This window comes from Chiloscyllium plagiosum, unplaced genomic scaffold (genome assembly GCF_037043375.1).
Source record: "Chiloscyllium plagiosum isolate Xiang-an unplaced genomic scaffold, Cpla_swu_hap1 HiC_scaffold_7, whole genome shotgun sequence".
In the NCBI taxonomy this organism is placed as follows: Eukaryota; Metazoa; Chordata; class Chondrichthyes; order Orectolobiformes; family Hemiscylliidae; genus Chiloscyllium; species Chiloscyllium plagiosum.
The window spans coordinates 69,511,924-69,535,178 of record NW_028270145.1 but is presented as its reverse complement, the minus strand read 5'-3'; the positions used below and the strand labels follow the sequence as shown (position 1 = coordinate 69,535,178).

At 38.2% G+C, this 23,255-nt stretch overlaps 1 protein-coding gene across 4 annotated transcripts in view; it reads right to left on the bottom strand.

Annotated features, from left to right (window-relative positions):
• Window positions 1-1,325: 1,325 nt before the first annotated feature.
• scn1laa (sodium channel, voltage-gated, type I-like, alpha) overlaps window positions 1,326-23,255 on the bottom strand; it is a 198,119-nt gene continuing 176,189 nt past the window's right edge. For all 4 annotated transcript variants that reach the window (XM_087989105.1, XM_087989108.1, XM_087989107.1 and 1 more), the window contains exons 25-27: window positions 18,602-18,706; window positions 6,987-7,257; window positions 1,326-4,608 (exon numbers count right to left, since the gene is read on the bottom strand). In XM_087989105.1, coding sequence (XP_087845231.1) covers window positions 3,425-4,608; window positions 6,987-7,257; window positions 18,602-18,706 — 1,560 coding nt within the window. In that variant the 3' untranslated portion in view covers window positions 1,326-3,424. The remainder of the gene's footprint in view (window positions 4,609-6,986; window positions 7,258-18,601; window positions 18,707-23,255) is intronic.

Below are 23,255 nucleotides of genomic sequence, written 5' to 3'. Positions count from 1 at the left end.
CGTATCTTGTTTTGCTGGATTAAGCATGATTTACTATTGCACTTGATCTCAAGAAGTGGAATAAGACACAATGGAATAGTGAAAGAGGCTGAAAAGGTATTGGTGAGGACAGATACATATTAAAAAATCTATTATTTGAAATTATTATGCATTTGATTGTGTGACACAGATTGTGTGAAAATGTATAATGCTTCCAGCATTATTTTAGAATCTGCGTGATGATTTGTGTCCTCACTTAGCCAACACAAAGTAGCCATTAAAATATTTATTGCCCTGGTATGCACACATTCCGAAGATTGTCCTTCCAGACTCCAACTATGTCACTAATAGTGCAGCTTCCATGGACTCTTTTGGAGTTCCCATATCCCAAATGTTCAGGGAAATTAATTTCTCTGCAATCATACAAGTGCTTAACAACTACCTGAGATGTGTTGTTGGCTATGTCCTTTGAGATCTGAGCACTTCACTCTATGTATTGAGACCCTTTCTCAGTGTTGACTCATCTGGTCTCTGCCTCCAAAGCTCCCTAACTCACAGTGGCTGATAATATTGATAAATCAGGATCCCTGTCAATATTATTTTGAATAACACCCATGTATTTATAAATCCTCCATCTGACTGTGAACATAATAGGAAGATCAGTTTCCATATTATACATAGGGAGTTCTTGCGGCACAGTGGTAACATCCCTACCTCTGGGCCAGCATCTCCTGGTTTGAGTCTTATGCCATGAAGTTGCATCCATGATGTGGCCAAAGTGATTGATTGCCAGCCTGTAGATCTTTCCAATACGCCTGACAGCAGGTGATATGATCAGGAGAATTTCTCGGGCAGCCATCCTGCAATAGACAGTGGCAAACCAATCCAGTAGAGGTACATGGTCCAATCTTGAGAACCAAGTACTTGAAACAAGACAGACAGATGACATTACATATAAAATAATCATAAAGTAAAATCTTTCTGGTATATTCAAGACATTTCACAGGAAAACTGTTTCAAATAGGAACTGTTGACTGAAATATATTAGTATCATACACTCTTAGTATAGCATCAAAACAAATAAACAGCATTAAAAATATGAGTAATTATGGTTTGTGTGACCAAAGAAGGCTATAATAGGAAAAGGCATGATCATCTAACAAATGAGAAAAGCTTTGCATATTCAAGAATTTACAACTGAGTAGATTGCTTACTCTAATAAACCAAAAACTATTTTCCATAATTTGATATGAAGAATATGTGGCAAAATTTGGAATTTATATGTAAACAGTAGACAACTGTGCAATACTGAGACAAATAAAAATCACACAGAGTCAGAGTTAATACGTACAATAAAAAAAATTATTTATTCTCTTAGCTTGTTTCTGTAATGTAGTTTTACCATTTACGGTAATATTAGCATTATCCTGCATGCAGTTCACTAATACACTACAAGTCAATAGGCTTAATAAAGGAATTTACATTTAACTTCTCTTTGTGTAAGAAAACACAAAATAACCTGGGGGTGATTAAAGAAGGTCAACTTTGTTCTTGTGAAAAAAAACTGTGGATTCATTTTCCACTTCAAAAAGTTCTAGTGCAGCATGAATCATTTCACAAGACAAGAATGCCCATACAAATGGACAGAAAAGGACTGAGGAATTTTGTAGCAGTAAGGATTTCCTTGATACCCTCAATGCAGGCAGTGCTTGAGATTTGAATAATGTTTTATAATTTTCTAGATATCACTTTGCAGAAGGAAGTGACTCATGGTCCCAAATTTTAACAAATTAAGTTTTGTTGTACTAAAAATGTGCATTTATTAAAAAGTAAACTAAAATTGACTGTTCTCTTGTTTCTCTTTCTGGGAAGTTTATCGAAGAAAAAGTGCAATGGATCAACGTAAAAAAAAGTGACTGTAGTACCGACCTGAATTAATTCTCAGCTTTTTATATGTACAAATGCTGAAAAGTAAAATAAAATGAATTTTTACAATATTTATATTTTTCCTTAGAAAATCCAACCACATATTTTGAGCATTTCAAGCAGTTTGCAAGACATCCTGCAAAGTCTGATCTTACAACATACATTATCCATATTAATCAGGAAATTCAAACGGAAAAAAAGCTTCTTAGCTGCAAACTAGGAGGAGTGAGGTCTTATTGAGCAATTTCTCAGTTTACCACTGGCTTATTACTTCCCATTTTTCAAACACTTCTGGACAGTGGAAGGAACAGTGTACAGCAGCAAAGGCAATATAAACATGCATCAGTGACAGCATCTGAACTATGTATAATGATACATAATACATCATATTATCTGGCAAAACTTGCAAACTAGACTTAATATGGTGCATATTTGATGCAATGAATGCCCAACCTTGGTTACATTTTGCTCAAATATGCATCACAGTGTGAAACAACTATTTACACAACAGAGGGATTTATTTGTCATGTTAAATATCAATCTTGTTGAGAGCTGAAGATGGTTAAACAATACTGCAGGATAAAGCAGAGCAATTTTCAGTAAAGTTCAATTCTGGTCAATTCAGCTTTGTTGGGCAGATCCCTCTGGGTTTCTTTGCTTATATTCACCCATGGCAGTATAAAAGAACAAACAGTGATTGTATCCAGAACTTGCACTAAAATTGCAGCTGAGAGTTGTCTGTAAATGTTCCACATAAAAATACCCATTAACTCTCAGTTTAGGGGTTATAATGAAATAACAGGCACATATTAGAACTGTTCAAATAGAGCACAACACATTTAGTAAAGCACCTTAGACATCAGGGCTACCCTGAAACACTAAATAGATAGAAAAAAATCTTGTTTGACTTGTGAGTTAATGGATCCTCATGCACAATGAATGAGTGCTGCATGCTTCCATGCAAAACATTTTTGCACGTTTAACACATTTTCCTAAACTTGTGGGGTGAACCTCTTACCTTAAAAGTAGTGCTTGAAACCCTTTCCCAGAAACATAAAGCCCCATTCCCATTTAGAAAAATAGTCACGTATAATATACTTATGAATTATAAAATAATGTGAATTGTTATGGGCCTGGTATAAACTGTGGAACTGTGGCAACTGGAATGCAAAATACAGGGATAAAAGATACTATTGTTGCACATTTAACGACACACACACGTAAAATTTTCTGGTCCCTTTGTCTCGTCCCTACAGTCTTAGTAGCCATTTTGACTATCCTCTTCAGCAGTGTCAACTGGTAGTGGAAACAGTAACCTCCTTTCTAGGTTGCTGACTCCCCCTGCTGTACAGAGTCACAGTCTCCTGATGAGGATCACTGCCTTTTTAGGCACTGACCTTATATATTAATTGTCAGTTTGGCATAGATCTCCAAATGGAATCTTGTTCAGACAGTTGGGTCACACTTAAAAGGCTGTAAACAATGTCGTACAAGTAGATTTTTTTTATTTGTTTGCATTTTACTTTTTATAGTCCCTTACATCTTTGCCTCTATCTTCTTTCTCTTTCTCCTCTCTTGCTTTCTCTGGTTTTGTTACACTGTCATAGGATGGTGGAGATGTGGTAGAAGGAGTCATATCAGTTTTGTCTGTAGTGGAAATTTCATTAAACTTATCTATTACCATTTCTTCTTTGCCAGGTAGTAGCTCACTTGTTTTACCTTTTTCTTTGAACATGAAAGAGGCTTGTTTCAATGTTCGCCTAATCAGATATCGTCTGAAAGCTCTCTGAATTATAGTTGCAGAAACATGTTCCTGTTTACGTCGCAAAGTGGTTGTAATTGGCTCATAGGATATCTTGGAGGGATTGGATGCCATAAAGCGTTCTTCCATCTGTTGTCGAAGAGCATCCATTTCTCCACCCTCACCAAGCACACGCTTTGTAAATGCAAACAAAATATCAAGACAGTGAATTCTATCTCCACTAACCATGGGCAAGTCCATAGCTATAAGTTGTATTCTGTTGGGTTTTGCAACACGAAGAGGTGGTTCCAAGGCATCTGCAAAATCATGCAATCTACTATACTCCATAAATTGAGTTGCATCTGAATCAAATTTTTCCCATACTTCATAAAACATTTCAAAGTCATCCTCACTCAGTGGTTCAGCACTTTCCTCTGTAGCAACACTGAAATTCTCCAGAATAATAGCAATATACATATTTATGACAATCAAGAAAGATATGATGATGTAACTTACAAAGAATAAAATTGCTACTGATGGATTACCACAATCTCCCTTTATGGGGCTGCCTGGATTATCCTTTGTTGGGTCACAGTCTGGTGGCCCACTATTTAAAATCGGAGCCAGTAACCCATCCCAGCCAGCAGATGTGGTGATCTGAAACAGGCAGATCATGCTGTTCCCAAAAGTTTCAAAGTTGAACATGTCATCAATGCCAGACTCCTTCTTCACATAAGCAAAATTAGACATCCCAAAAATGGCATAAATGAACATGACTAAGAATAACAACAGACCAATGTTGAACAAAGCAGGAAGAGACATCATCAATGCAAACAGCAGTGTACGGATCCCCTTAGCACCCTTGATTAAACGGAGGATGCGACCAATTCTGGCAAGTCGGATAACTCTAAATAACGTTGGTGACACAAAGTATTTTTCAATAATTTCAGCTAAGAACATGCCTGAAAATGAAAAAAAATATATTAGCCACAGCTTTGCATATTTTAGTACGATAATACATAAAGGATCTAATCTAAAGTATGTTTCAAAATTGTAATACATTAAGGACTGTGAAAATGTCACAAATCTCAGGAGCAAAGCATAGACTGATTTTAATTATCTTAATATCAGAATATGCTACGGCATGAGGGCAAGTTGCAATGCATGTTCTTATATTTAAAGCATCTGTACAACAACTTCATTTTGTATTACTGTTTTTCACGAAATATTATTTTCAATTTTTGATTGTAAGATCTTTAGGCAGAATTGTTAACTTTTTTTCAAGCTGTGAAAGCGCAGCATATGAATAGGCAAATAGGGATACTGGTCATTTAATTAAATGAACTAGGTCAATATCAAAATATTACTGGTTGCATGCTACTCTAAATAATTCCTAATGATCTCAACTCTATCTTTAAGGAAAACCTTTCGAGTAACATTTCCAAATGTTAGCATAATCTTTTAAAAGTACTACAAAATTTTAATTCCTTTCAAGACTGATATCAGTGAGAATGACTTCAGTTTTTATTTTATTTCTGTAAAATGTAATGCTTTATTTAACATTCATGAAGTTTTGTTAAATAATAATTATGCTATATAACGTTTCATATAACAACTTCAATTGGAGGCAATAATCAAACATGAAAACAATTGCTTAAGATTTTTCCAAGATGGAACAGCTCTGTACTTTAGTCAAAATAGTGCCAGTAGCTCAAATCCAGAGATCCCAGTTCCATATCCGGCACCCATGATTTTTACTAGGAATAAGGAATGGGGGCAACGCATATGTTATTCATCCATGTTGCAGGGGTAGTGGCAGATTTAGAAATGCAGCTGCTTCCAATCGGAGGCAATTTTTGTTATTCAGATTTCTGAAACATGACTCATGGGCTTTACAAATTTGAATAAAAGATATAAATCTACCAGAGTTCTGTGGAAAGGTCAAGCGCCCTTTGGGATTGTTAACGGTAGATATAAAAGTATACAAAAGCTGTCTAAGATCTGTGGAACTGTCAAGTTGTCATCTAAAAGGCCAGCCCTTTAAATTTAAAAAAATCCCATTGTGAGTCTCAGTTGAAAAAAAATTGTTTGCAATTTCAACAGATGTTTGTTAGTTTAAGATGGATAGATTAGATTAGATTTAGATTTTACTTTCATGTGAACTCAAGTACAGAAGTACAGGAGTACAGTGAAAAGTTTACAATGTCACTGCACACAGCACCATCTCTTAGGTACAAAGGTACCTAGGTAGAAAAAAACTTAGGGACAAAGTAGTAAAAGAAAGAAACAATGTTAAAATTATAAGTATCACAGACCAACATGGTATCAGTAGGAAAATAAAGAAATAAGGTAATAGTTAATGTTAAAGTCCTTCTTAATATAAACTAGAAAAATAAAGAAATAAGTTAAAAGTTCAATAGACTTTCTTGAGCGTTTAGCCATGGTGGGCCATAATGGGGCCCCAAACTCCTCCACTTAGCCCACTCTTCAGGACTGCTTCCACAAGCAATCCTTACAATGGCAGCAGACTGGAGGAGTGGGGTTCTGTAGATTTAGTTTTATTTTCAGTTGTAAGTATTATAAAAGGATTAGCTGCCTTTGAAGTAGAGCTATGAATAACAACTATTGCTTTCATATGAGAATAAGAAAGTGAAGGAATTTAAAGGTATTGAAAGTACTTTTAATAGAGATTTTTTTAATATTGTGCATTCTGCAATATATCTTTAAAGTCTTATTCTGATTCACATTAGCAGGGCTACAGAAGCCTGTTCAAAAGCCTAAACAATGAGTTGGTATGGTTGCTTAAGGCAAAGGGTGATCAGTCAGATGTCATGGGTTGTCTTAAATAGGCTTGAAGTTGTAATAGGTTCTACAGAGGGCCATAGAAATAGAGGTATATTATGGATCGGCAAATATCAATACTCAGTTGATGTAAGGGTTTATAAAGGCCCATGGAGATGAATGGCATATCGTGGATAGGTATGAGTTCAAACTAAGTTGGTATAGGAGGTATGAAGGTCATGAGTGTGTGAAGTGGTGTGGGCTAGTATGAAGAATATGGCATGAATTGGCATGGTGGGCCATAAGGAGAGTGTGGAGATAAAGGAGTATCAGGGCTCCACCGTTTTTATGGTAAATGAGATTTTTTTTCCACAGAGTGATAATCTACTATTTGGCAGAAGTTTCCCAATTCAGGTTCACTGAGTCGGGAAATTTCCTGACACTGCACTATACGTGACTTCACTGGCAAAATTCTGGCTAATACATTCAATTGTAATGACAGAAAAACTTGAAGAAATAATTATTTTGAATATATCATTAAAAGCAATAATAACCTTACCTACAATAGAAAGAATGACCACCACAAAGTCAAAAGTATTCCAGCCAATTGTAAAGTAATAATAGCGGAGTGCAATCAGTTTCAGCACACACTCGCTTGTGAAAAGGACAATGAAAACCATGTTGATCCAATATAAGACATTATCCATCTTTTCACTTTGATTATCTGTCTCCACCATCATGGTAACCATGTTAAGGCAGATGAGAATCATGATAGTGATATCAAAGGCTTGCTGGGTTACAAAATCAAACACCATTCCTTGAATCTTGTTCTATCAAATAAACAGGAACAAATAAATCAGTTATTCTGAAATCAACATGAAAGGGCATCATATCTTTCAAAATATAAAATCAGAATTTATGTACTTTTACTGTATGAATATAAATAATGAGATTTACCATTAAACTCTGACACCATATTGTACAGAGGAATTACGTGGGCGGCACGGTGGCACAGTGGTTAGCACTGCTGCCTCACAGCGCCGGAGACCCGGGTTCAATTCCCGCCTCAGGTGACTGACTGTGTGGAGTTTGCACGTTCTCCCCGTGTCTGCGTGGGTTTCCTCCGGGTGCTCCGGTTTCCTCCCACAGTCCAAAGATGTGCAGGTCAGGTGAATTGGCCATGCTAAATTGCCCGTAGTGTTAAGTAAGGGGTAAATGTAGGGGTATGGGTGGGTTGCGCTTCGGCGGGTCGGTGTGAACTTGTTGGGCCGAAGGGCCTGTTTCCACACTGTAATGTAATCTAATCTACTGCACAAGTATATTTATATGTGAATACAATTATAAAAATCTTAAGACTGAAAATGTTACTGAATTCTTTTGGGTACAAATTATGCTTGGTGGAAAATGTCTTTGCAAAGTTAGAAATGACAGCCTAGAAGAACTAAGACAACATCTTGAGTTGCTCAGAACTTTATGAATGACAAAATGACCACATGCTATTGATTTCTCTCAAGTGTTTTGTTTTGCATGCAACTGCTCCAGAAATGTAGACAAATAGAACATTGGATTTATTGCTATTCTTTTTTTCACAGAACTTTTCAATTATGATTTCCATGTTTTTAAAATGTTCTTTTTATGGAGCCCTTCATAAACACTTTCCTGTATCATACCTTGTGAAAGACAATGTTACCTTTGCTGAGGATAACAAATAATTGTTAAAGAAAGTATTTCTTATTAATACTGGTCAAAATCCAGCGGCAAATTAGACAACGTGGTCTCTCTTACTTGTGCCTGTTGTCTTCGGAAGCAAACTTTCTCCCAATTTATTTACAAGTGCAATTTCAAAATTCCAACTGTCTAGCCTTTGGTTCTTCTTTCACAAAAACACTTTATCAGCAATTATTAATTTGCTCCAGGATTACCTTGGAACTCAAAGATAACTCCTGAACTCTACTCATGGCAGCACTCTGTGTTTTTAACTCCTTTTCCCTGTTCACTTCACCTCACCTCCAACAGCACAAACAACTTGTGGAAATCTTTGTCATAAAGATTGAAACAATTGAATCACCTTCTCTACCACATTCCTTCTTTGCATAGCTCAACTTCTGAACTTTTTCAAAAGCATGCCCTGGGCTAACTCTTAACTTACAATTTTCTTCAGTTTCTCTCCTCATAACATTTAAACTCATCTTGCCTATGAAACATAAATATTTCTCCCTCAATGTCATACCCTAGTTTTCATGTCAGCTGATTTTTTTTTGCAAATATTGAGAAAAAAGATTTTACATTTTTTTACGAAATTACAAAACCACTACAAAACACAAACTTTATAACATAATGACAATTATAGGAAACAAACTACTACTAGACTCCCCAAACTGCTAAAACGAGAGAGAAAAAAAGAAAAACCCTGCAAAACTACAATTCAATAAATAACTAAAGATAAATAAGTAAACAAACAAAATAAAATTAAACCAAGTTATACTTAGGTAACTTAAATTATATTCAATTAAATTACTACACTCAGCACAATCCCACTGAAGCTCCCCACCACTGGGAGCATTAGTAAGCAAACCTGTATTTATTTAGGATTCTTTCCCCAGGGGCTCCCGGACCACCCTCATGGCTACCCAAAGGCCCTGATCAATATAGCTGACAAGTCTGCCTCAATATATTTCAAAAAGGGCTGCCATGTTCTATAAAACAGTTCTGTTTTCTGGTGCACCATACTTGTAAGGAAGTCCAGGGGGAGGTGCTCCATAACTAATCTACACCAGCCCGAAAATCCCGGAGGACTCTCCGACATCCGGCTCATTAGAATGTTATTCCTTGCACAGAATGAAAGAATATTAAACAATTTCTTCCTATGCACGTCCAAAGGGGGGAGATTTAGATGACCCAAGAGGAGGAACGTCAGATCCAACTTAACCCCAGTTCCCAAAACCTTTGCCAAAACACTCGCGATGTCATCCCACTACCTGCTGAGGTTCTGGCATGACCACAAGCAATGAGTAAGCATGCCAACATCCATTTTACGCTTGGGGCACATTGGGGACATTCCTATCTTGAATGTCACAAGTCATTCCGGTGCCAAATGAGCCCTGTGGAGTATCTTCAGTTTTTAGCCTGGGTCCCATTACAGATCAAAATCTTCCTAATGTTCTCCTAAATATCTTCCCACATCTCTGACGAGATTTCCACCCCCAATTCTTGAGTCCAGATTCTGCAGAGCTGCTCAATGTCCTTTGAAACATTACTTCCTAACAAGTGACAGAGAGTGCTAACTGAGACAGCACCCATAAACCGGAGCACTCTCCTCTCCATAGCAGACTTGTAAGGACTAACCATCAATGTAGTTTTTTTTTATATGAAGTCCCTAACCTTGAAGTAAAGAAAGAGGTCTCTGCTAGGTAGCTCAAATTTCTGACTCAGCTGCTCAAAAGACATTATGACCTCCCATCAAATAAATCTCCCAAACAGGAGATTCCTCTAGAATAAAGGAGACTCCCACAACTTAAAGCCATAGTCCATCAACCCTGGCCGAAATCCCAACATTCCCACTATTGGTGTGAAAGAGGAAATTTTTTGTAAGTTGCCCTCACTTTGCCACATCATTCTCCGTGCTTTAACAGTGTTAAGGACAATCAGGTTTCTTCAGTGGTCCATAATAGTCCTCATCTTGTCCATAAACAACATAAACAACAAATTGATGAGGGAACATTTTGCCTGGGAGGCTTCAATGTCCAACCAGATTGATCGTGGGTCCTGGCAGGCCCAGTCACCCACAGAGGACACTAAGGAACTCAATTGTTATTTCTTAAAATCTGTGAAATCTAAACCTCCCTTCCCCTGTGGAAGCTGCAATTTATACAGCTTAATAAGAGGCCGCCTATGATGCCAGATAAAAGATCCAAGCCGACTGTAAAGCATCTGTAGTGTTTGCCTTGGCAGCATTAAAAGGAGCATTCGCATGGGATATAATAAGCAAGGAAGAACATTCATTTTAAACAAAGCTATTCTATCCAACTAAGGTATCAGAAGATCCTCCCAGCGCCGAAGGTCCTGCCTTATCTTCTGTAACAACTGCGCAAAATTAGCTTTATATAATTGATTGAAGATCCGGCTGATAAAAATGCCGAAATACAGGAAACCTCCCTGTGACCACCAGAAAGGGAAACAGGTTCCATCCCCAAGATCGGATATTCGAGTAAGCCCTCCCGACTTCATTAAATTAATTTTATGCCCTGAGAACAAACCAAATAGATTAATCACTTGTATGAAATGGGGCACAGATGTCATTGGATCATTTAAGAAGGGAAGGACGTAATCCGCATAAAGGGTGATCTTATGCCTGCCTGACCCTACCTCCGGGGCATTTATATTGGGCTCCCTCCGGATGGCCTCGGCCAGCGGCTCGATCACCAATGTAAATAATAGTGGCGAGAGAGGGTACCTTTGTCAGCAGCCTCTGCCAACACCAAAACTATCTGACCTTATTCCATTAGTGAAAACCGCTGCTTTTGCATCACTATACAATACTTCCACCCACTTGGCAAAAACCCCTCCAAGACCAAACCATTCCAGGACATGAAAGAGGTTCGGCCACTCCACCCGGTCAAATACTTTCTCTGTATCCAGGGAGACTACCAAACCCGGAATTGATCTTTGCTGGCATACCTGGACCATGTTTAATACTCTTCTAATATTGTTCGTAGACTTATGACTCTTGATAAAACCTGTCTGATCCTCCTTTACAATGAAAGGCAATGCCTCTCCAGCCTTAATGCTAGCATTTTCGATAGAATTTTAAAATTCACACTCATTAACAACATGGGCCTGTATGAAGTGCAATCCTCTGGGGCTCTTCCTTTCTTAAGGATAAGAGAAATACTTGCTTCTCTCAAAGAAGATGGGAGGCAGTTCTGACTGTATGAGTAATTGTACATATCCAAGAGTGGCCCAGACAGCTTGTCTATAAACTCCTTATAAAACTCACTTTGAAATCCATCTGGATCGGGCACTTTACCACTCTGGAGCAGCCTCACCATCTCCTGTATTTCCTGAAATGTCAAGGGGGCATTCAGAAAGGACGCCTGCTCTGAAGTTACACCCGAAAGGTCCAGGGTCTTAAAAAAGAATTCTATCTTCATGAGTCTTTCTTCGCAGCCCTCCAACCGGTACAGCTCAGAATAAAACTTCCTAAATGCTGCATTAATCTTTTTGGCATTGCAAGTAAGAGTATCAGCACACTCTCTGATGGTTGTGTTAGATTGTGGGACATTCTTCTTCTGGCCAGGTACGCTAGTTATCTACCTGGTTTATCACCATACTCAAATAACCTCTGTTTCGCAAAAGAGATTTCCCTCGTTGCTGTCTGGGCGAGTGCAGCATTCAAAGCAGCTCTAAGGGCTGTAATCCACTACAAATTGGTTACAGATGGTCTATCAAAGTATGATAACTCAGCTGCCTTCAGGCGAGTCTCGAATAAACGTTGCTGCTCTCCTCTCTGCCACTTCCAGGTCGCAGAGTAAGAAATAATCAAACCCCGTGCATAGGCCTTGGTAGTCTCCCAAAGCACCGATGGATTACTGGCCATACCCAAATTAATGTCCCAAAAGATTTTAAATACTTGCAAAAAATACTCTATAAACTTGCTATCTTTCAGGAGGAAAGGGTCCATGCACTGGTGCCAGGAGCCTGTCCCATTACCACTGGCCTTGACTTCCATGTACACTGCTGCATGATCAGAAATGGCTATGTTCCCTATTCTGCAAGACAGCACCAAGTTCAAAAAGATCAATGGGACAAAAAACATGTCAATCCAAGTGTAGTACTTATGTGGGTTAGAGAAAAAAGTGAAATCCCTACCTTTGGGGTGAAAAAACGTTCTCCAACCCCAGTTCCCTGTTCAGGTCCACCAACTGCTTGGGTTGGGGGGACATACCAGCAAACTCCTAGGCATCCTGTCCACTTACAAGTCACTAAGATAATTAAAATCTCCCCCTATAATTGTATGATGCATTGCAAGGGCCAACAACCTGGATACAAATTTAAGGGGGTGCGCCAGGGGGCAGTATACACTTAAAATCCCATAGAAGTGAGAGAAACAGGGTAGTTGTCATGGGGGACTTCAACTTTCCAAATATTGACTGGGAACACTATAGTACAAGTGCTATAGATGGGTAAGTTTTTGTCCAGTGTGTGCAGGAGGGCTTCCTGACACAGTATGTAGACAGGCTAACAAGGGGCGAAGCCACATTAGATTTGGTACTGGGTAATGAGCCCGGCCAGGTGTTAGGCTCGGAAGTAAGTGAGCACTTTGGTGATAACGATCACAATTCTGTTATGTTTACTTTAGTGATAGAAAGGGATAGGTGTATACCACTGGGCAAGAGTTACAGCTGGGGAAAAGGCAATCACGATGCGATTAGGCAAGATTTAGGAAGCATTGGATGGGGAAGAAAACTGCAGGGGATGGGCACATTAGAAATGTGGAACTTATTCAAGGAAAAGCTCCTGTGTGTCCTAGATAAGTATGTACCTGTCAGGCAGGGAGGAAGCTGTAGAGCGCGGCAGCCGTGGTTTACGAAGGAAGTGGAATCGCTGGTCAAGAGGAAGAAGAAGGCTTATGTTAGGATGAGATGTGAAGGCTCAGTTAGGGTGCTTGAGGGTTACAAGGTAGCTGGGAAAGACCTAAAGAGAGAGCTCAGAAGAGCCAGGAGGAGACATGAGAAATTATTGGCAGATAGGATCAGGGTAAACCCTAAAGCTTTCTATAGGTACTTAAGGAATAAAAGAATGACCAGAGTAAGATTAGGGCTAATCAAGGATAGTAGTGAGAAGTTATGTGTGGAGTCAGAGGAGATAGGGGAAGCACTTAATGAATATTTTTCGACAATATTCACTCGAGAAAACGACAATGTTGTCGAGGAGATTACTGAGATACAGGCTACTAGACTAGGTGTGATTGAGGTTCACAAGGAAGAGGTATTAGAAATCCTGCAGAGTGTGAAAATAGATAAGTCCCCTGGGCCGGATGGGATTTATCCTAGGATCCTCTGGGAAGCCAGGGAGGAGATTGCCGAGCCTTTGGCATTGATCTTTAAATTGTCATTGTCTACAGGAATAGTGCCAGAAGACTGGAGGATAGCAAATGTGGTTCTCCTGTTCAAGAAGGGGAGTAGAGACAATCCTGGTAATTATAGACCAGTGAACCTTACTTCAGTTGTTGGTAAAGTGTTGGAAAAGGTTATAAGAGATAGGATTTATTATCATCTAGAAAAGAATAATTTGATTAGGGATAGTCAGCATGGTTTTGTGAAGGGTAGGTCGTGCCTCACAAACCTTATTGAGTTCTTTGAGAAGGTGACCAAATGGGTAGATGAGAGTAAACTGGTTGATGTGGTGTATATGGATTTCAGCAAGGCGTTCGATAAGGTTCCCCACAGTAGGCTATTGTATAAAATGCGGAGGAATGGGATTGTGGGAGATATAGCAGTTTGGATCAGTAATTGGCTTGCTGAAAGAAGACAGAGGGTGATGGTTGATGGGAAATGTTCATCCTGGAATCCAGTTACCAGTGGTATACCGCAAGGGTCGGTGTTGGGTCCACTGCTGTTCGTCATTTTTATAAATGACCTGGATGAGGGCGTAGAAGGGTGTGTTAGTAAATTTGCAGACGACACTAAGGTTGGTGGAGTTGTAGATAGTGACAGAGGATGTTGTAGGTTACAGAGAGACATAGATCAACTGCAGAGCTGGGCTAAGAGGTGGCAAATGGAGTTTAATGTGGACAAGTGTGAGGTGATTCACTTTGGTCGGAGTAACCAGAATGCAAAATATTGGGCTAATGATAAGATTCTTGGTAGTGTAGATGAGCAGAGAGATCTCGGTGTCCAGGTACACAGATCCTTGAAAGCTGCCACCCAGGTTGACAGGGTTGTTAAGAAGGCATACAGTGCTTTAGCTTTTATTAGTAGAGGGATCGAGTTCCGGAACCATGAGGTTATGCTATAGCTGTATAAAATTCTAGTGCGGCCGCACTTGGAGTATTATGTACAGTTCTGGTCACCGCATTATAAGAAGGATGTGGAAGCTTTGGAAAGGATGCAGAGGAGATTTACTGGGATGTTGCTTGGTATGGAGGGAAGGTCTTATGAGGAAAGGCTGAGGGACTTGAGGCTGTTTTTGTTAGAGAGAAGAAGGTTGAGAGGTGACTTAATAGAGACATATAAGAGGGTTAGAGGGTTAGATAGGGTGGACAGGGAGAATGGTGAAGGCGAGCATGAGGGGGCATAGCTTTAAATTGAGGGGTGATAGATATCGGACAGGTGTCAGAGGTAGTTTCTTTACTCAGAGAGTAGTAAGTGTATGGAATGCTTTGCCTGCAGCAGTAGTAGATTCACCAACTTTAAGTACATTTAAGTTGTCATTGGACAAGCATATGGACATACATGGAATAGTGTAGGTTAGATGAGCTTCAGGTTGGTATGACAGGTCGGCGCAACATCGAGGGCTGAAGGGCCTGTACTGTGCTGTAATGTTCTATGTTCTCCATGTACTAAAGATTTAAGAATTTTAAATCACCCACACCTATCCTTAATTTAGCCTAACATTTGAAATGGGAGTTTCTTTTGGTTGAGAATAGCAACTCCTCTACTTTTTGAATTAAAGGATGAAAAAAAAACACCTGGCCGAACCCTCCTTGTTGCAACTTTAAATGCTCCTTATTGGTTAAATGTGTTTCTTGCAGCAAGGCTACATCAACCCTCTCTTTTCTAAGGCTTGACAGTATTTTTTTTCTCTTAATTGGTGAATGACTCCCTTTAACATTCCAGGTGCACCACTTAAATGAACGGCTAGCCATGATCGTCGAAAGAGTCCGTGACCACCCCAGGAGGAAGCACCCCATGGCGCACGAAGTGAAAACCGTAAACAGTTTGTATAAATTTAAAAAAACAACTTCCAAAACTACCAAATCAAAACTTCTAACAGCTACTTCTACAACATACCAACATTTAACACAAATGAAAGGAGACTTTCCCCCTTGCCCACTGGGGGCGCTCATACCACCCATTAGCCCCTCCATGACTCCTTCTAGCTGAAGCTATGCCCCCACCTCAGACAATATAAAGTATGAAAAAAAACATCTTATAACAAGAAAGTTGATCTGCTGCCCAAGACACTGGATCTCCTGGTTATGCTTCTGCAGCACGACCGAGATCAATTCAAGCCTGGCCTGGGTCTCCTCAGTCGACGAATCAATCTTCTCTCGGAGTTTCACAAACTTCGAGATCATGCTCTGCTCCATTGGTAAGTCCCCTGGGGTGATCGTGGAGGCCGACGCTGTGGCTACGGGCGCCTCCATTGTTGTGGTGGGGTGGGGGGAGGGGGGGGGGGGGAGGTGGGGGAGGTGACGCCTGCTTGTTGTGATTCTCGCGGTCCCTTCCCTTTGGTCATTTTCCGAATAATTTTAAACTAACACTGGACAATTCTAGGGGTCGAAAAATAACTGTTTCTACCACATTGGGTAATAAAGGGAGGGTAAGTGCTCCACTTTGTCTGGGTTCTGGTGCAGAGCTCAGCAGGGTAGACCTACTGGTTCACCACCAGCTTGTCTCCCAGCTATTAATTTTTAACAATTCTCTGTCTTCAAGCATTTCGTCTTTCTCCTTCATACCTTCATCATCTTTCCTCACCTCAAAAAAACAAACTTTGGTTTCACCATCCTTGCAGCTACCATCCCATGCCTAATATCCTTTCCTTGACAGTTACTGAACTAGTTGAGGCATCCAAAATCTATACATAATTTTCCTGGAACTGCATGCTTGAATCCCTCCAATCAGATTTCTAATCCTGCCACTGTACCGAAATGGTTCTTGTCAAATTCATAAGTAATATCCTAACTGGCTGTGATAATGATAAGCTATTCCCCCTCAGGAGAGGCAGTAGCATAATGGTAATATCATGGACTAATAATCCAGATCTCCAGGGCAATTTTCTGGGAACATGGATTCAAAATCCCATCATTGAAATTTGAATTCACTGAAAGTATGGAATAAAAAGCTAGACAATAGTGATCATGTAACCACGGTGGTTATTGTAAAAACTCATCTTTTTTCTCTAAAGTCCTTTAGGGAAGGAAATGTATCACCAAGCTGCCCTACACCAAAATCCCAGTCAGAGCCTGATCACTCTTTGTTTTCTCTTTCTTTCTTCAACATTCTTTGTGGTTAGCCAGCCAGTGCCGGTCCTCCCTTGACTAACCAATATCCAACGATCTGCCAGTCCCTGAGCATAGCACACCCCAGTGCCAAATCATTTACAGGGTCCTTAAAGTAATTAACCTACATTACCTTTCCAGGCCAGTTCCCAACTGCTAACATCTATCTTTTGTTCTCTTTAATTTTTTAAAAGCAAGCTGCTATTCAATATTTAATTCCCAATTTTAGTTCACAGTTCTAAATGAAAAATGAGAACAGTAAAAGAAAATAACTGATAGCCTCTATGCTATGATTTTCCTTAATGTGGAGTGTGCAACATCTAAAACTCCTCCACTGCCATCATGAATCCTTGTCACCCAATGCTGCTTTTCATTCAGCATTCCATTTATAAAAAAAACACTATAGGAGCATTAAATGAGGGATTGTTGTAGTTTATATGTCTTCATCATAGATTTTACATTCATTGGTAATTGTTGTGTTTAGTTTTTTTGGCAGAGATTACTTGGCAAGAGAGGCTTCTCCCATTCAAGGCTAACACTGAACTTATATAATATTACATACAACTCATAACTAAAATAAATTAGTTTGCTTGCACCATTGTTGAAGTAACTCTAGGTAAGCAGAATTTTAATTACTGCCTGGATATTTATTTTTTGCCAGTGAAAAACTGCATACCTATTCATGAAATCTCAGTAACAATATATTTAACAGTTCGGAATGCATGCAAATATATTTATGCTCAAGGAGCTCTGTCGTTTACTGACACTTTACAAAATGATAAGTGACTTCGGTGAAACAGATAAGCAAAGCTTACAGGTTTCAGTAGTGGATACATGTTATTCATTACCTAGCAACAGCTTTTGGGGTCAAGTTGGTATGTGTTTTCACAGACCCAAGATGTAAGTTGGTGTGGAAACTTGCAGCAGAAAACAGCTCTCTCTCTGTCAGTAAGAGACAAGTCTTCAAGCATAAGCAATTAAATGCTCTCTCACTCTCGTTGAATTGGATCTGCAAATTTCAAATATCAGGACTTCTGTTTTCATCTGAATCTGAAATCTGTGCTGAAGATTGACTACCAGCAATTGACCTTGTTGACAGGGAATCAAAGGACTTGTGAGAAGTCAACTAATTATATCTTTTGAATCTACGACTATAGTGATGTTGATCCTTTTTGACCTATTTCTTACCAAACCCATGACAGCTCTGCAGAGTTGTATTGTCTGTGTATAAGTTCTGTGTGTTTGGGATGAAGAGGATATAGTTTAATTATGAATAGTAGCTGAGTTGTCAATCATCTTTGCCACTTGTTTAAAGAATTAGTCTTCCTAAAATGAGTTTTTAGCTAATTAAAGCAACCTAGTGGACATTTCATTTCTTTTCACCACTTTGGTGATTAAATAAGACATTTACACTTTTGACTCAACTCATGGAATATAGGATTTGATTACCAGCGCACTCTTCCCATCATTGTCATAACACAGAAGATTTTACAAGAAGAATATTGCAATCCAGTACCACTTGCTTTGTTCGTGTCAGAAAAGGAAAGTCACAAAAGAGGTAATAAGAAACAGAATAATTTTCAATTTTTTGTGTCAATTTCTCACCTATCTAGTAATCATGAGAAAAACAGATTGCTCCTGGCTTTTTAACCTTTTCACATATTTATTAATGGTCTAAATCTGTCATCAATTCTTTGTAGATTTCATTTAAAAAGAATGCTGCTAACTGAATAACCGTATTAAAGGACAAAACCCATGAATTTTCGCAACTACTTTATTGGGTATTTTCATTAAACTCCACGCCATGGCTAACCACTATAGTAAAAAAAAATCATTAATGCTTTTGTACTCTTCAATGTGTTTTTTTAAAATGTGAAAATTATACCAAGCATAACATTGCAACTTATTTACTTGGTTTGCGACTTCTGCTGTATCAAACTAACAGCTCTTACCAAGGGCCTTGGTATTGGTTTCTGTGGTTTCTTGGAACCAAGTTTTTTCATAGCATTGTAATATTTCTTCTGTTCTTCAGTCATGAAAATATCTTGACCTCCAAAGTAAAGTGACAAAAACAGACTGGTTATAATCATATACATAGAAAATTGTTTACCAATTTTATGACATTCAAAGAGATTTTTATGAAATACACTTAACACTTCTAAATCAATAAATGTGACATCATATGAATTGTAAAAATAAATGATTAAATTTATACAATTACATTAATTTACTTATTCACATATCAATTTTTAAGTGTGTATTTACAATTACCTTTATGATATATTCAGAAACAATACTACATCTGCTTTCATGCTTTTTTCCCAATTACATTCACAAAGATACAATGTTTATTTTTCCTTTCATAAATTTATTAATACAAAAAATACAACTAAATACAATTAAATGCTATAACTCTATAATTCTTTTTGAACTAATTAATTTATGTATCATCGTTCTTATTGTATTAATTTTGTGGTTTCCAAGTTTCACTTTGTCTTAATTAAGCTAATTACATATGCAACCAAAGAAAATTTTTCAAGGGATGAGGAATTAACATTATCAACAGACTTTTAAGACTAGGAACTGTATAACTAATTTCAGCAATTTAACTCTAAGTGAATCTTCTATTGAAGTTGAGACCCACATCTGCATTTTAGATTAACACAATGATTTTATTTTTCTCGTTCCATGTTGTGCCTACATTTAATAAATTTTAATTTATCCTAACAAAAGGATTCAGTAATTTAGATGACATGCTGTTTAGCAAGAAACACTGAACTGGATTTCTCCAGCTCCATAATGATGGAGGTAGCAGAGGAGAGGTTGGTGGGGGAAATCGAGATGAGGCAGCCATGTTGGGATGATTTTCTGATGCTTTCCTGCCATTGGGGTCATTTTTCACCATGATCTGTGAGCTTTATGCAAATTATATGGAGGCAGGCAGTCAATGTACATAATTAAGGCCCCATTTAGGAGCAAATGTTCCTCACAGCCATTATTTTGCTGCTGGTGGAGTAGCCCTCTATGATGTGTGAAGGCTACCAGCTCCATGTAGGCAGCCATCCTGCAGTAGGCTGAGATTTCCCTCCACTCCACTAGATGTCTTGGCTTGGCTCCTATGATATTTATATTTAGAATTACGCGCTCCAAGGTTCATCATGCTCTCTGTCCTGCCTCAGCAATGCTCGCTTCTCCTAGTCTGGCTACTAAAGCTATAAAGTTTTTGGCACTCTAATTGTGCCTGAATTATTGGATCCTGTTTGCTATCTTTAATCAGATGGTAACCACAGAGATGGTCATTTAGGGGTTGTCTTTTCAAAGAATGATAGACAGGTATTCAACCCAGCAAGTGTGGGCTGCCTTCTCTCATTTGGTCCCAACCTCAGGGACCAGGAATAAAACTGATTTTAAATTAGAGAACACAGTAGTTAGACAGTGGGTAGAAAGACTGCACCCCTTGTCAATGGCTTTAAGTAGGGAATTGATAGCTGTCCACACAGTAAAGCTGAAACAAAAGTTAAACTTGAAGGAAGAGTGGAATTTGTAGTGAGTGACCACTGCAATAAGTAGGATATTTTGTGTGGGTTATGGATGTTTGAGAGCAGCCACAATTGATCAGATCACTCCACATCTAATACAATTAAGCAGAGTGCATATTGTATTGTCTGTTACCACTTAAAAATTGTGTTATGGACCTACAACTCATTTAGCATTTCAAATTAAATAAGCCTGATTTGAGTTTGAACACTGACCATCCCCCCCCTACCCCACTCCATTTTGAAGTCTGCTTAAAAATGTAATTGTGTGGCAAGAGATCTTTTTTAAAAGTATCAAAACAGCTCTATCTTCAGCGTTAATTAAAAAAAAACAAGAAAAATTCACCCTGGAGGTCCTGTTGCTTGACACATGCTCTCTAAACACTCTGTTGCTATGCAGATTGTTTGACAGCCAGTTCTGGCCACAGTTTCAAAACAGGATTGCCTCAACCCAATGAGCCAAATGGCTTTCTTCTGTGCTATAATGACTTAAGATGACAGTGTGAGTTTTTTGCATCTTCTCTGTTGATACCCTTGAGCAACCTAGCACAGCATTTTTGGATACATAAATATTTACTTATTGTTGAAGTTTGTAGCTAATTGCACTTATTTTTAGAATTTGAGAGGTTAGATATTCAAAATCCAGGAATAAAATAATTATTTTCTGGCATGAGAGGCAGCTCTCTTTGATCAGGACTGTAGGAAGATATTGTTTCATTTTCTGTTTTTTAAAGTGTAAACATTTTCCTTAAGCAATATGTCATAGCTGAAGTGTGACTGAATTTTTGAAGTACAAAGGACGGGAAATGTGCAAGCACTTAAAACCTTTTTAAAGATTGATGAATATGCTTCTCAGAAACCCATCACTGTTCAAGGAGCAATTTTCATCCCCTTCGTTATATCTTTGATGAGGATTCTATTGTGCACTCTGGATCTAGTTATTTTCTGTTTATTACATTAATTGACTTAGTGTCAAACCTGATTTGCTTTCATTTCACACAAAGCTACAACCACTGTTTCTTAATATGTGCAATAGTTCATCCACACATTTCATGAGCCAGAGTTCTGTCCATTTGCACATTTTACAAAATAAAACTTCTGAGTCTTCTGAGTCTTTGGTTATCTCCTTAGATTCCATTTTTGTGAACATTTAACCAGTTTACATCAAACTTCTTTATCCTAAATATTAAAATATGTTTGAAACAGAAAGGCCTCCAAAACCTGATCTCAGGATATTCCCCTCAGTCAATTTTCCTCCTTACCACAACATTCTTTCTACATTTCTTGGTACAGTAGCCATTTAAAAAAAAAATCCCAGGTTTTGTTTTTGTCCCCCTACAAAACTTACGTTCACCACAATGTTACAAATCACACAACACCAGGTTATAGTCCAACAGGTTTAGTTGGAAGCACTAGCTTTCGGAGCGCCGCTCCTTCATCAACCACTTGATGAAGGAGCAGTGCTCCGAAAGCTAGTGCTTCCAATTAAATCTGTTGGACTATAACCTGGTGTTGTGTGATTTGTAACTTTGTACACCCCAGTCCAACACCGGCATCTCCAAATCATTCACCACAATTGTTTTGTCAATATTTTATCTGTTTAATTTTCTACTGGCCTGTTTTGCCTTGGTGGTAATGATTAAAAATGCATCATGAGAATCACATTATCATTATTGTCTGATTTGAATACATCCACCTGTAATTGGGTCATGTTTTTGAATCTAGTGTCAGAGATTCTAGAACGTCAGTGCAGCTGCAGAATTTAGTTGGTAAACAGCAATATGGGTTCCATCCAACTTTCTACCTCCATCTATTTGCTTAACACTAAAAAATAAGTGTTGAACTGAGGAAAAATTATGTTTAATTCATCGAGGAATCTAGCAGGAAATTTGCATCAAAGTCAAGTGTATACAGAGAAAAAAAATCAATTTAATACAAAAGACTATAGGAGCAAAGTTCTGGGACTGACAGTAAACTACAATGAGCTAAATTTGGATAGAATTCAAATTATCTAAGAATTTTGCTCTTTGTTTCAATTCTGATTGGCTCGGATGGAGTGGGATTAAGTTAAAAAGACATGTGAAAGAATGGTTTTGATTTGTATCTGCACTTGCTCCATCTCACCAGCTGCACTGTCTGCAAGAGGCCTCCTCAAATGATATAACAGAATTTTGAATCTTGTGAATTAAGAAATGATTTTGTTTGAATATATATATGTGTTTTATTTAAATTTTGTAACATTTCTCTATAAAATTACAAAAATAGGTAATTACTTGAGCCGAAATACAATAAAGAATAAATGATACAGAAGACCCTTGTTATAATACAGTACTTGAGAGCCAATCAAAAAATAACCTTGTATGAGTGAAGTGGGCCTCATTCAGTATACCATACTATTCAATATAATGGATCTGTCAGCTTCATAGTGTTTGAGTTATTTGTGGTTGCTAACCTCGTCAATAGCTCTTCTCCCTGCTGTTACTGCCCTTAATTCTGCAATCAGTCACTGTTGTTCGGCCACAAAGAACACAGAATTGGAAGGACAGGAGAAAAAACTAAACAAAACACGAAACAGAAGAGAGAATAGTAGATCAGGTAAACGGGACAGAGAAAAGTGAACAGAGCAAGCCACACAGAACAAGGAATTCCATTAAAAGAACTATGAATCAGTTAAACAGAATGGAAAAGAACATTGGTTCAAAACTGAATGAGGATTTAGTTCACAGAAAACTAGAAAACAACAAAGAACCAGACTCTCAGAAGAGAACTAGGTTCAAAAGTTAAGGATCAGATTCATAGGATAAAGAAAATGTATTTCAAAAGTCAGATGCACAGATGAAGGAATAAGAGTTAGAGATCACAGAAACAGGAAAATAAAACAAAGGTTAGTAGTATTGAACAATAATCAAAAACACAAAAGATAAAGTGACAAAGCATAAAACAGGGTCAGGTCTAAAAATAGAGATAAAGACTTACAAGAGAAATTTCTGACCTGAAAATTTGGCTCATTCAGCGAATAAAATGTAGGGGCAGGGGTTGAAGGCACCTTGATCATCCTATTTATGACCAA